General features: G+C 43.3%; 1 protein-coding gene across 1 annotated transcript in view; it reads right to left on the bottom strand.

Moving 5' to 3' along the window:
* Positions 1 to 13,698, bottom strand: part of LOC141166131 (carboxypeptidase A1-like) — a 55,399-nt gene that overhangs the window by 20,105 nt on the left and 21,596 nt on the right. Inside the window, exon 2 of the mRNA XM_073652497.1 lies at positions 4,714 to 4,795. Coding sequence (XP_073508598.1) covers positions 4,714 to 4,795 — 82 coding nt within the window. The remainder of the gene's footprint in view (positions 1 to 4,713; positions 4,796 to 13,698) is intronic.

Genomic DNA, 13,698 nt, shown 5'->3' on the forward strand with positions numbered 1-13,698 from the left:
GTTGCAATGACTCAGTCAAAGTCCAGACCTCAACCAAATTGAAATGCTGTGGTGATACCTTAAGGGTATGAGCACACAATGTCTTTAAGATGCCAGTGTGCCTGCTGAGTTTTTGAAGCAGAAGACGCTTCAGGAAAGCAGTGTGTTACTTGAAGCATCTTCTTTGTCTTCATTTAGTTGTTTTTGCTACGTAACTGCCGCCTCCGTCTTTTTTCTTTGTTTCACATATAAAATACTGGCAGAAGACGACTTAAGAATGGACTGGTCACTTTTCTGTCCGCTTTATGACTTTGGAAGCTTAAAGCGGTTAAAAGAAGTTACAAAAGACTCAACATATGCAAGCAAGATGTTTTGACATTGCACTGCATATGTTCATTATTTTTTAAGTTTTTCTAGCGCTTTTTCAGGGGGCTTTCAGGCGGAATCAGTCTGAAAAAAAGAGTGTGCACATGCCATAAGAGAGCTGTACATAAATGAGTGACCATAAACTTCAATGAACTTAAAGCATTTGGCCACTTCTTTTTGTATTGATGGCCTATCTTAACGATAGGCCATCAATATCTGATCGTGGGGGTGCAACATCCGCCACCCTCACCAATCAGCTATTGCTGGCAGCTGCCGAAACAGAGCAGCTCCATCTTTTCTATAGTGGACGCTGCCGGGTACGGCAGATCTTTAGTACCCAGGCATGGACATTATAGTTTTGCCAGAGCCATGGGCGTACCCAGGATCAAAACTAGGGGGGGGGGGGCAAGCCATGGTCACAGATACCGAAGAGAAATATATATATAGTACAATGCAAAGATTTCACTTCTTACATTACATGAGTGATATCTATTGTAAATTCCACAATAGCTCAGAAACCGGCGAATCGCTCCACATAGTATACTGGCCGCCATAAATTGCCCCATACAAGATACTGGTCCCCATATAACGCTCCATACAGGATACTGGCCCCCATATAACGCTCCATACAGAATACTGGCCCCCATATAACGCTTCATACAGAATACTGGCTCCCATATAATGCTCCATACAGGATACTGGCCCCCATATAATGCTCCATACAGAATACTGGCCCCCATATAACGCTCCAGGCAGGATACTGGCCCCCAAATAATGCTCCATGCAGGATACTGGCCCCCATATAACGCTCCATACAGAATACTGGCCCCCATATAACGCTCCATACAGAATACTGGCCCCCATATAACGCTCCATACGGAATACTGGCCCCCATATAACGTTCCATGCAGGCTGTTCCCCACACATAATGCCTCATGCAGGCTGTTCCCCCCCACATAATGCCCCACGCAGGCTGTTCCCCCCATGCAGGCTGTTCCCCCCACATAATGCCCCATGCAGGCTGTTCCCCCCCATATAATGCCCCATGTAGGATGTCACCCCACCTTATAATGCCCCATGCAGGATGACCCCCCCCTTCCTTATAATGCCCCATGCAGGATGTCAGCCCCCCCTCCCTTATAATACCCCATGCAGGTTGTCACACACACACCCTCCCTTATAATGCCCCATGCAGGATGTCACCCCCCCTCCCTTATAATGCCCCATGCAGGATGTCACACACCCCCTCCCTTATAATGCCCCATGCAGGATGTCACCCCCCCCTTATAATGCCCCATGCAGGATGTCACCCCCTCTTATAATGCCCCATGCAGGATGTCACAAACACCCCTTATAATGCCCCATGCAGGATGTCACACACCCCCACCTCACCCCCCTCCCTTATATTGCCACAGGCCTCCATATAATAAAAAAAAAAAAATCAAATACTCACCTCACATCTCACCTGCTGCCGCTGCTCCGGACACCAGCGTCGCCGACCTCATCCTGCTCTGCACTGTAACTGCTCAGGAGAGAGCGCGGTGTAAAGACGTCACCGCGCCCTCTGACCTGAGACGTCACAGTGCAGCAGCCGCGGAGGATGCAGGAGCTGCTGCGGAGGCACGGGGAGGGGTAAGTATTGTGCCGGGGCCCTGAGCAAGAGGGGGGAGCGGGTGCTGACGGTGAGGGCCCCCCCCCCCCGCCTGCTCAGGGCTCCGGCATTTGCCCGGGTGCGCCGGGTGCTGACGCCGGCCCTGGTGTGCGGCTTGCGTGCCTGCTTCTGGGGGGGGCAGCTGCCCCCCCCCTGCCCCACGGTGGGTACGCCCATGGCCAGAGCTGCTGTGTTCTGTCAGCATCTGAGAATTTAAAGCTGGCAGTATCACTGGTAACAGCTTATCAGCGAGGGTGCTAGGTGCTGCACACCCACTGATCAGATCAGATATTGATGGCCTATCCTAAGAATAGAGCATCAAAAAACGCAGATCCTCCCAATATTAATTTGGATCAAAAAATAGAACAAGATATGAAAAGATATACACAATATATTATTTTTTAAATATAATTAACAAGGTTAAATAGCATGAATCTTAAAGTGTTGTCTTTTCTGCCAGGGAGAAGCGTTTTAGCTTTTTTACATGCGTTTTAAGCATGCGTATTTTCAAGCACTTTTCCAAGCGATTTTGAGGATCACTTGGAAAAGGGCTTGACAAGTTGGTCACACAATATAAATCCATGCAACTGGCATGGATTTATATTGTGTGACCATAAAATATTTAAAAAAAAGGAATTACAAAGTAAAAAATATTCATAATCACCTTCTGCGAACCCCCCGGTGTCCTCCCGGTGACGATGCGCTCTCCTCGGCTCCCAGCAGTGATCTGCAAGGACCTTCGGTGACGTCATTTAGTCAGCTTATGGTCCTGCGACCATCACGTGACCGCTGACGTCAGCGGTCTCGTGACCATCAGCTGACTAAATGACGTCACCGAAGGTCCTTGCAGATCACCGCTGGGAGCCGAGGAGAGCGCATCGTCCTCGGGAGGAGACTGGGAGGACACCGGGGGCGACGGAGAGGTGAGTATGATTATTTTTTTTTATTTTTAGCTTTATAATTCTTTTTTAACTCTTCTCCAGACCCGGGTACCATCAGCACATTAAATCGCATAAGATCCGCATGACTACATGTAGTCATGCGGATCTTATGTGGTCCAATGCAAGTCAATGGCGGCGAAATTTCCGCATGATGTGCACAGCATCGTGTGCACATAACCTAAGTGTATATAGGTGAGAAAAAAGTTCTTGGTATTATAAATATGCTTGCTGTCTCATAGCATGCCTAAATTACAAGGTATTTTATTTAGTGCAATAGTAAATAATATTGATTAACCAAGAATACACAGTATAAAAATGAAAGACTGGATCCCAATTGCTGTCCTATCTCGCTGGAATGGAGCCAGCCCTGACATGCCTTTCGGCAATCAGCCTTCATCTGGGGGTGGCATCATGCCTGCGGAAGGCCAGTCTTATACTGCCGATGTCCAATAGAAACGACTCCTGCTTTACAGTATAATAATGGACAGTCAGTCGTGGTCCTACAAGTTATTGATTCATGGGATGTACTTAATTTTTCACAAACCGCTTCTGCATTTTGGCCTCGTTTATGTTAAATAAATGACAGCGCAGTTTGTCAAGAGTTGTTGTTCATCTCTTGTATTTATTTAATTTTAAGACCTTTAAAGGACCGGATGTTATTTTATTATGTCCTCATGCATAAAACCATAAAATTACTTTTTCTCAAGACTGTAAATTGATAAGAAAATAAATAAATTATGCTTCTGTTTTCTAGGAGGCAAATACTAATAGTACTTTAAATACATAATCATCTTTTGCATAAATAAGGTTATCACAATTAGTGTTGAGCGAATTTGTTCGGCATTTCAAATTTGGGTTCGTGTTCGGGGTTCCGGCTTGTTTGCGCTAAAAAATTGGCTCCGCCCATGAACATCCCTGATTTGCCACGCTGTCACGCAGATAACGCCTGCACATGATGTGCCTTCTTGAGCAGGGGGACCTTAACAAGTTCCCCTCTGTAGTTTTAGGCTGATCTCTTACCTTCCTCATGATCAAGGATACCGCATGAGGTGAGATTTTGCATGGTGCCCCAGATCAATGTTGATTGACAATCATTTTGTTTTTCTTCCATTTTCTTACTATTGCACCAACAGTTGTCTCCTTCTCACCCAGCATCTTACTTATGGTTTTGTAGCCCATTCCAGCTTTGTGCAGGTCTATGATCTTGTCCCTGACATCCTTAGAAAGCTCTTTGGTCTTGCCCATGTTGTAGAGATTAGAGTCTGACTGATTAATTGAGTCTGTGGACAGGAGTCTTTTATACAGGTGACTATGTAAGACAGCTGTCTTTAATGCAGGTAACGAGTTGATTAGGAGCATCTAACTGGTCTGTAGGAGCCAGAACTCATAATGGTTTGTAGGGGATCAAATACTTATTTCTCACAAAATGCAAATAAATGTATCTAATTTATACAATGTGATTTTCTTGATTTTTTGGGGGGGGATATTCTATCTCTCAATGTTAAAATTAACCTACCCTTAAAATTATAGTCTGTTCATGTCTTTGTCAGTGGGCAAACTTACAAAAACAGCAAGGGATCAAATAATTATTTCCTTCACTGTAATATATGCATGTACATGTCAAACATTACACATTCTATATGCCTATCAACACAGAAAAGGATTTAGAAAAAGGAGGAAATGTTGAACTGACATCTGCTGGTCATACCTGTTTTTGCTCCAGTTCTGCAAAATTATTTCTATATAGTTTGAACTAAAGGTCATAGTAGTGGATACCTGTAAATGCTTCATGGCTTCCAATTCTCTTAATATATCCAATTGTGTTTCATCTTTGGCATAAGCGCGTAGAACCTGATCTCTATATTGCCAGAAAACAAAAATATTTTGAATAGTATGTTACATATCGGCAAGCAAATCATGACATAGATTGTATGTTGAATAGAAACATAGTACAATATAGTACAGCTTACAAGAGTGTATAACCTGCTGGTTTGTACAATGAGGAGTAAAACAGCAATCTAGGGACAGCCATTGTGTAATAGATCGTGGCCGCTCTGTTCGCCACGAAAATTTATGACTGCAGTAGCCTTTATCTGCTAAAGCAGACCTGAGAAAATTACAGCCCGGGAGCCACATCTGGCCCTTTGGCTGTTCCCATCCGGCCTGCAGCAAGGGACAGGAAAAGAGCTGGAAGCAGTGGCTCACAAATTGCATGCCGCAGCCACCCTCCCACCTCAGGCCGACGTCTTAATTTCACAGCTATATGCATCCTTGGGATGCAGATACCGGTGAATGTAATGGTGGAGGAAGGAGCCATCGGGACTGTCTTCCACCATTCTGCCTGTGTGACTGAGTGAGGGGGAATACGTGCAGCCACTATTATGTATTTGGGACTGTGGGGGACATCATAATGTTTTGTGGGATTGTGGGGGACCATACTGTGGGGGTTCTCATTCTATGTCGGATTCTGTGAGGGATAATACTGAGGGGCTCCTCATTCTGTGTTGGAGGGTTGTGGGGGTCTTTATTCTGTGTTGGAGGCTGAGGGGGGATAATTCTGTCCGGGTCCTCATTCTATGTTGGGTTTAAGGGGATCATACTGTGGGGGCCCTCATTCTGTGTTGGAGAGTTATGGGGGTTTTCATTCTGTGTTGGAGGCTGTGAGGGATCAGACTGTGAAGGTTCTCATTCTGTGTTGGAGGCTGTGGGGGATCATACAGTGTGGGGGTCTTCATTCTGTTCTAGGGGCTGTGGGGGATCATCCTGTGGGAGTTCTCATTCTGTGTTGGTGGTTATGGGGATCATACCTTGGGGGTATCATTCTGTGTTGGAAGCAGTTAGGAATCATATTGTGGGGGTACTCATTTTGTGTTGCCTGGCTGTGGTGATCATGCTGTATTGAGAGTGCTGTGGGAGCCATAATTTTGTTGAGGGGTTGTGGGTGTTCATATTGTGGGAGTCATCATTCTGTCTTTGAGGGCTGTAGGAAATCATACTGTATGGGGGGCTATAGTGGCTGTGGGGACCATCATACTGTTTGGGGGACTGTGGGAGCCATATTGTGTAGGGAGCTGTGGGAGTCATCATATTGTGTGTGTGTGTGTGGGGGGGGCTTTTAAGGATCAAACTGTGTGGGGGGGCTGTGTGAGCATTCATACTTGGTAAGGGCCATCATCGTGTGTCTAGTATAATGCTTTTTGAGGGGCTGTGGGGGCTATCATACCGCATATGGTTGCTGAGGTGTCCAGTAACTATGTGGGGATCTGTGGGACCATCATACTGTGTGAAGACTGTGGGAACATTGTGCTATGTTGCGTACTATGGGGGCATCATACATTGTATGGGGGCTATAAGGACATCATACTATTTTGGGGTAAAATGTTGGTCATAGTACAAGGGCCGAATAACAGGAGAAGTATGATTCACTGCTTTTTTTAAACTTTATAACAATCAGTACATTGTGGTTTTGAACTGCTAAATAATAAGAAATACAATTAATATTAATAAATATTAATATGTTAATGACAACATTGAACAGAATTTCAAAGTATTGGTTCGGCCCTTCGCAATAGTTACGGTCTCTCTTGTGGCCGCTTTGGAAAATTAATTGCCCACCCCTGTGCTAAAACATATGTGTATGTAATTTCCTCATCAACCGTGGAGAATCATTAATATGAAAGGCACCAAGAAATCATTGGAGTTCTCAGTAAAACTTTAAAGAACAAGATTATTAACAATTCATGCAATGCTTTCCGCACAGTAAACGGGCTTTTTTGTCTCAGCTTGAAATTTTTCATTTATCTTCTGTGTCTTACTGCATATAAAGGAGATAATATATTCATTTAAGTTCTGGCTACTAACCCAGGCATAGAATGGGTGGTGCTTACATAAAGCCCACATTTTTTTGGTCCAGTATGCCCCATATTTGCCTGGATTGTCTGAGAATTCAGGAAAGTCCCAGCAAATTTCGGACAGTGGGCAGGCACACTCCAGCTAGGGTAAGTTTTAGACAAATTGTGGCCCTGGGAAAAATTCAAAGTGGGGCCCCAGATTCTGAAATACTGCACTAATAACAGCATTACAGTTAATTTGGTGCATGGAAGTGAGTTTTGAGCTAGTAAGCACCAAGAAGCCATTCAAAGCAGAAAAAAAAACAAAATTACTGTCCAAGGAGTAAAACATATCACAAGGTTGTGTTCTTTGTTGGTTACAACTAGTTAAGTCACTAAAAACACAGTTCCTCAGGTATCCTCACTCTAGTTGTAGGCTACAAAGAATATGTAATATGCAATATATTTTAAATCAGTACATAAAACAAATAATATGTGGAAAATATGTAAATCAAACAATATTATTAAAAATGTTCAATTTTGCATTCAAGGTTAATTTCTCATGTACGTGTAGAAGTGCCTGACCGACACCGCTGGGCAGGACTCAAAAACGGTACAGAAGACGATGAGGCAGAAACAAAACACTGGCTTTATTGAAAGACAGGATTATATGCCAGAAAATAAGACTAACAGTTATTGTAATGATAATAGCAATAAAAGATACAAAAAGAAATAGCTGGAGCGTATCACACAAGCTGTGCTCCAGCTATGACAATGCACAAAACAGTATAAACAATTTCTACAAAACTACTCTCTGCTAAATTCCTACCTTGCTTCCGATAATCGGGCCGCGCTGCTACAGCGTCGTATCTAAAGAAACCTGCTCTACAGCCTCACATAGTTGAACACCAGTGTCACACTCACAGCTCTATAGCACTTAGAAGAAAGTCTGGTAGCTACTGCTTGGTCCTAATGTATGTAAAAGCAACTTTTATTTGATATGCAATAAAACAGATCAAAGTGAGTATCTACTCAAATCACAAATTAAACACACAAGGTCCTCATGACCCCAAATCCAGAGACAAGTGCATGTACTGATATAAAATTTTACTAAGTATATATATCAAACACTAAAATGATTATAAGTTTAACCAAGTCTATACCCATACAGATTCAATGCATACCTAGAAGATATTGCAGTACGGTAGGTTAAAGATAATAGAGTTATACACCTACCTAAGAAACTAGGCAAATGGTGACCAGGTGTACGCAAATTGCACTTAAGAACACTGATGATTTAGAGTCCGACATTAAGTATAATAAAAGGTGCTACTGTGCTGCACACCTATCCTTTAGATATCAAACATACAGGACAAACCTCTAAATACACAAATCACCACAGAAAACACATAGTGCAATAAGGCTATGTGCCCACGATGCAGAAATGCTCCGGATTTTTTCCTGAGTGTTTCTGCATCTCCCTGGCAGAAAAAACCCATGCGGATTGTACATGCGGATTGTACATGCGGATTGTACATGCGTTTTTCCTGCCAGGGACAAGCGGATGTGAAGTGTTCTTCACATGCATTTCCACATGCGGGTTGACAAGCGCTTTCCAAGCGATTTTAGCATCACTTGGAAAGTGCTTGTCAACTTGGTCACACTATATAAATCCATGCAAACGACATGGATTTATATAGTGTGACCTTAAAGAATGGCAAAAAAGAAAAAATAAATCTATACTTACCTTCCGATGGCCCCCGGAGTCTTGCTTCGCTCCGTCCTGGCTTGCCGCCCGCTCGCGGTACACTACACTTCGCGGCAAGCGAAGACAAGGAGACCAGGGGCCATCAGAAGGTAAATATAATATATTTTTTTTATTTTATTTTTTTTTTTACAGGTTCTATGGTACTCGGGTCCGGAGGAGAGTCTCCTCTTCTCAACAGCCGGGTACCATCCGCACATTGAAACGCTTGGATTCCGCATGTGCAGATCCAGTGATGCGGATTACATGCATTCCAATGAAAGTCAATGGCGGCGAAAATGCAGCGCTTCCGCAAAATAATTGGTAGTGCTGTGTTTTTTTCCGCAATGATAATCCGCAGCGGAAATTTCCGCAGCATGTGCAAAGCACATGCGGATTATCATTGGGGAACATGGCAGGCCTTCTACCATGCTTTTTTAAGCGTTTCTGCAGCGTTTTTGCCGCTGCGGAAACGCTTAAAAAACGCACCGTGGGCACACAGCCTAAGACAAACTCTGTCTGTCATAAGTCAGAACAATCCTCTCAAAGAGTGCAAAGGACTCCTACTGTAGAAAAAACTGAAACAGTCTTACCAAGTCCTGCAAATCAGTATGGCTCACTCAGTGCCAGTGTGGCATCACTCTCATAAGTCCCACTAACTGGTCACATAGAAGAGAGATAGAGGTGCGGTGCTCCCTACGTGTTTCCTCTCATCCAGATTCATCAGGGGAGACTTTCATGACTGGGAATGCTCCAGCATAACTGACCATCCAGTCGTTATCCTCCGAGGTGGTCACATTTGACCATGAGCACCATAATTATGTTGAACACCAGTGTCACACTCACAGCTCTATAGCACTTAGAAGAAAGTCTGGTAGCTACTGCTTGGTCCTGATGTAGTATGGCCGAGTTTGTGATGTTGAGCTCTTCCTTCAGGTTAACGGATCCTTGCTCTTCCGGATCTGGGCAAGTCTCGTTCTCACTTTCAATGTTGAGAGATTACTGGTACCACGGCGTTGTTTCCTCCCTCAGGTTACAAGTGCTCGGGGATAACTACCCTGTCTTTGCAATACGCCTCTTTCCTTCTGACACGGTCCTGCTGATCGATCCTGTGATAACTGGGCACTATCTTCTCCCTTGTTAGGACACACTTATTGTCCTTCCTGTCTCTTACAGGCACCAGTCTCTCACAGGGCAGGACAAGTCTCTCACAGGCACCAGTCTCTCACTTCACTTCCTGAACCGACACTTCCTGCTTCTTGTTCAAACCAACACACTGCAAGCTGCACAGGAGAAAGTACTAGTCCAATTGTCTCTTAAAGTCACAGTGTAATTCAGTTGTTAGCAGGGGCTGACCCCCTACATGTGCACAATGCTATCATGCAATAAAATAAATCATCCCCACAGCATGATGCTGCCTCTACCATGTGTTACGGTGGGGATGGTGTTTTCAGGGTGACGAGCATTGTTAGTTTGCGGCAAACATAGAGTTTTGTATTTAGCCCAAAAAGTTCTACTTTGGTCTCATCAGTGGGGGTCTGTCCACTGTGGCCCCCACCGATTCCAAGAATCAGGACACTAAGGAGCCCCAGCTGAATGGAATGGAGGTTGATCATGCATACTAGCACTCCATTCATTCTAATAGGAGATCAGCCGAGCATTATGCTCCGCAATCTCCGGCACTGTCATTAAGTATGAATGGAGTGGTGGCGCACATGATCGACCTCCGCTCCATTCAGCCGAGGCTCTTGAGAGCATCCAGTTTCAGTCAAGGGGGCGGTGCTGGTGCTGGTTCAGTCACCCCTCTAAATATACAGGGCAGCTGCTGTAACCGCGCCCCAGGCCCCGAATGACAGCTGGCCCAAATGCAGAGCCAGGTAAATATGTTAGGCAGTTCAAAACCACCTTGATTTTTGTTTTTAATTTAAATGGTTTTAGAAAATTTCGTTTTTTATTACTCCACACAAAAATATTTATTAATGACTGAATTATCTTCAATCATTTCTGATGGACTCTTATGGTGATAGTTCTAAATAAATAAAGAATCTTAGGTAAAGTTACCATTTTAAAAGTTATTATTTTTACTAACCCGGTTAAGTCTATTTTATTATAGTGAGTAATATCCTCTTGAACGGTTTTATACAATTTCCCTAGGTTTACATCTATAATATTATTAATGGGTTTCACAAGAGAAATACTTAGATAATGTAATATCCTCATTTTGCCATTTATATTTGCTTTCATTTTTTATAATCATCTGAAGTTAGTTATCTATGTAATAATGTAAAATGTTTGATTTTTTCTGCATTTAGTAGGACACTTTTACAAACTTTTATAGTATGGTGTTTACCTCTCTAATGGAATCAGTGGTTCCAACAATGATAAAATAATATATTCTGCGAACAAATAAATCTTTTATTGTTGAGAGTTAGCTTGAATACGTTTAATTAATTTAATCATTGGCACCCCTTCATTTTTTGTCATAGATTGTAAAATATCTTCAGAAATAAATGGAAATGTACCAAAATTATATCCTCAGGATTTTTTAATTAGTGGTTCAAAGTAATACAACAATAAAACATTTTTTTTTCAACTTCCATGTTGCAATTTCAAAGAGGAAACAGAATAAACAGCATGTGCAGCAATAAAGGCACCCCTAATTAATACTTGGTTGCACACCCTTTGGCATTGATGACAGCCTCTAAACATTTCTTATAGCCATCTACGAGCCATCTCGTATAAGCCTCTTGCACTTCTCGGCTGGAATTTTCTCCCACTCTTCCTTTGCAGTTTCTCCAAAGATTTTCAATGGGATTGAGGTCAGAACTCATTGCTAGCCATTTTAAAACAGTCCATTTTTTCTTTTTCAACCATTCCTGTGTACTTTTGGATGTTTACTTTGGGTCATTGTCTTGCTGGAGGACCCATGATCTTCGACTCAAACTAAAGGCCCCGTCTCACTTAGCGACGATCCCGACAACGATACGACCTGTCAGGGATCGTTGCTGCGTCGCTATGTGGTCACTGGTGAGCTGTCAAACAGGCAGGCTCACCAGCGATCAGGGGAGCAGCGACATCGTGGAAAGATGCTCCTGGTTACCAGCCTGCTGAAGCAGGAGCAGGCTGGTAACCATGATAAACAGTGGGTTACTAGGGGCACACGCGCACCTAGTAACCCGCTGTTTATCATGGTTACCACTCTGCTATGGTGAGCGGGAGGTTACCGCTCACCGTAGCAGAGTGGTAACCATGATAAACAGCGGGTTACTAAGTGCGTGTGTGCCCCTAGTAACCCGCTGTTTATCATGGTTACCAGCCTGATCGCTGGTCCTGCTGGTCACACACAGTGATGTGTGCTGACCAGCGGGAGGGCAAAGACCAAAAAAAGGTCCAGGACATTCTGCAGCGATCAGCGACCTCACAGCAGGGGCCTGATCGCTGCAAAGTGTCACACATAGCGACATCGCTGGTGAGGTCGCTGTTGCTTCACCAAAACCGTGACACAGCAGCGATCTCGTTATGTGAGACAGGGGCTTTAGTTTTCTTACACTGGGTAGGACATTTCACTCTAAAATTTCTTGATAATTGTCTGATTTCATGATTCCTGAGATACGGTCAAAGCCTCCAGTATCAGATGCAGCAAAGCAACCAAACAGCATTATTGATCCTCCACCATGCTTAACTGTTGGTAAGATGTTCTTTTCCTTATAAGCTTCATTGCGCCATCTGTAAATAAACTGTTGCTTTGCTTTACCCAAAAGCTCTATTTTTGTTTCATCTGTCCACAGAACATTTTCTCAGAAGGATTGTGGTTTTTCAAGGTTCTTTTTGGCAAATATCAGTTGTTCTTTTTTATGTCTTTTCTTCAGCAATGGTTTCTTCCATGGCCTTCACCCATAAAGCTCTGCTTGGTTTAGTGTGTGATGTATGGTACTTGTTGAAATGATGACCCCAGACTGTTCCAGGTTGGCCTTCAGGTCTTTGAATGTGTGACATGTTTTTTTTTCCACCATTTGCACCATCTTCGAAGATATCTCTTGTCAATTTTCCTCTTCCCCCTACGTCCAGGGAGGTTCTTGACGGTTCCATGCTTGGCAAACTTCTTAATAACATTGCTCACTGTGGAAACTGGGATACCAAGTTCTTTGGAGATGGCCTTATACCCTTTGGAAGTCTTGTGTTTGCTAATAATAGCAGGTCTGATGTCCTCAGACAGCTCCTTTGTATTTGCCATTGTGACAAAGGAACAGTGCCTATCATAGGGCTTTTTAAAACACTGAAGTCATCATGCATTGGCTAATTTATGTCACATGGGCACCTACAATCACAGGTGAATATCTTTTGTAATTTACCACAGGCAAGTCAAAATGTGTTTCCACACTAAATGTCATTTTTGTCATAGATTGTAAAATATCTTCAGAAATAAAGGGAAATGTACCAAAATTATATCCTCAGGATTTGTTAATTAGTGGATCAAAGTAATACAACAATAAAACATTGTTTTTCAACTTCCATGTTGCAATTTCAAAGAGGAAACAGAATAAACAGCATGTGCAGCAATAAAGGCACCCCTAATTAATACTTGGTTGCACACCCTTTGGCATCGATGACAGCCTCCAAACATTTCTTATAGCCATCTACGAGCCAATACCAGTGACACAGCAAGCTTTAGGTTCTTCTATTTTTCCCTCCCATTGTTTTTTGTTTCAAAATAATTGTTGATCATTTGCTCTTTTGTATTTAACACGAGGGCTCTATGCAAAAAAACTGTTTCACTTGATTCATTTTTTTCAGGAGATATTCCACATTATGTATTTAAACGTAATTGGTGCAAATAACAATGAGTAGGACTGTATTTAGTCAAATATGTAATGCCAACGGCTCCATAACTAAAGCGAACAATAGGATGACAGTGGACACCTTTGGCGAAGGAAACTTTGTTAATACTTTTCTCCTTAACCCCTTAATAACATCTGATGTACTAATACGCGTCTGTGCCCTGGGACTTAAGAGCCAGACCCGTATTAGTACGTCATCGCGATCGCGCCCGCACACAGGCTGTGCGGGCGCGATCGCCGCCGGGTGTCAGCTGATTGTCACAGCTGACACCCGGTACTATGTGCAGGGAGCGGTCACGCACCGCTCCCAGCACATTAACCCCCGCGATGCTGCGATCGAAGTCGATCG

Source organism: Phyllobates terribilis, unplaced genomic scaffold (assembly GCF_046119375.1).
Source record: "Phyllobates terribilis strain yellow unplaced genomic scaffold, ASM4611937v1 Scaffold_11__3_contigs__length_659146591, whole genome shotgun sequence".
Taxonomy (NCBI): domain Eukaryota; kingdom Metazoa; phylum Chordata; class Amphibia; order Anura; family Dendrobatidae; genus Phyllobates; species Phyllobates terribilis.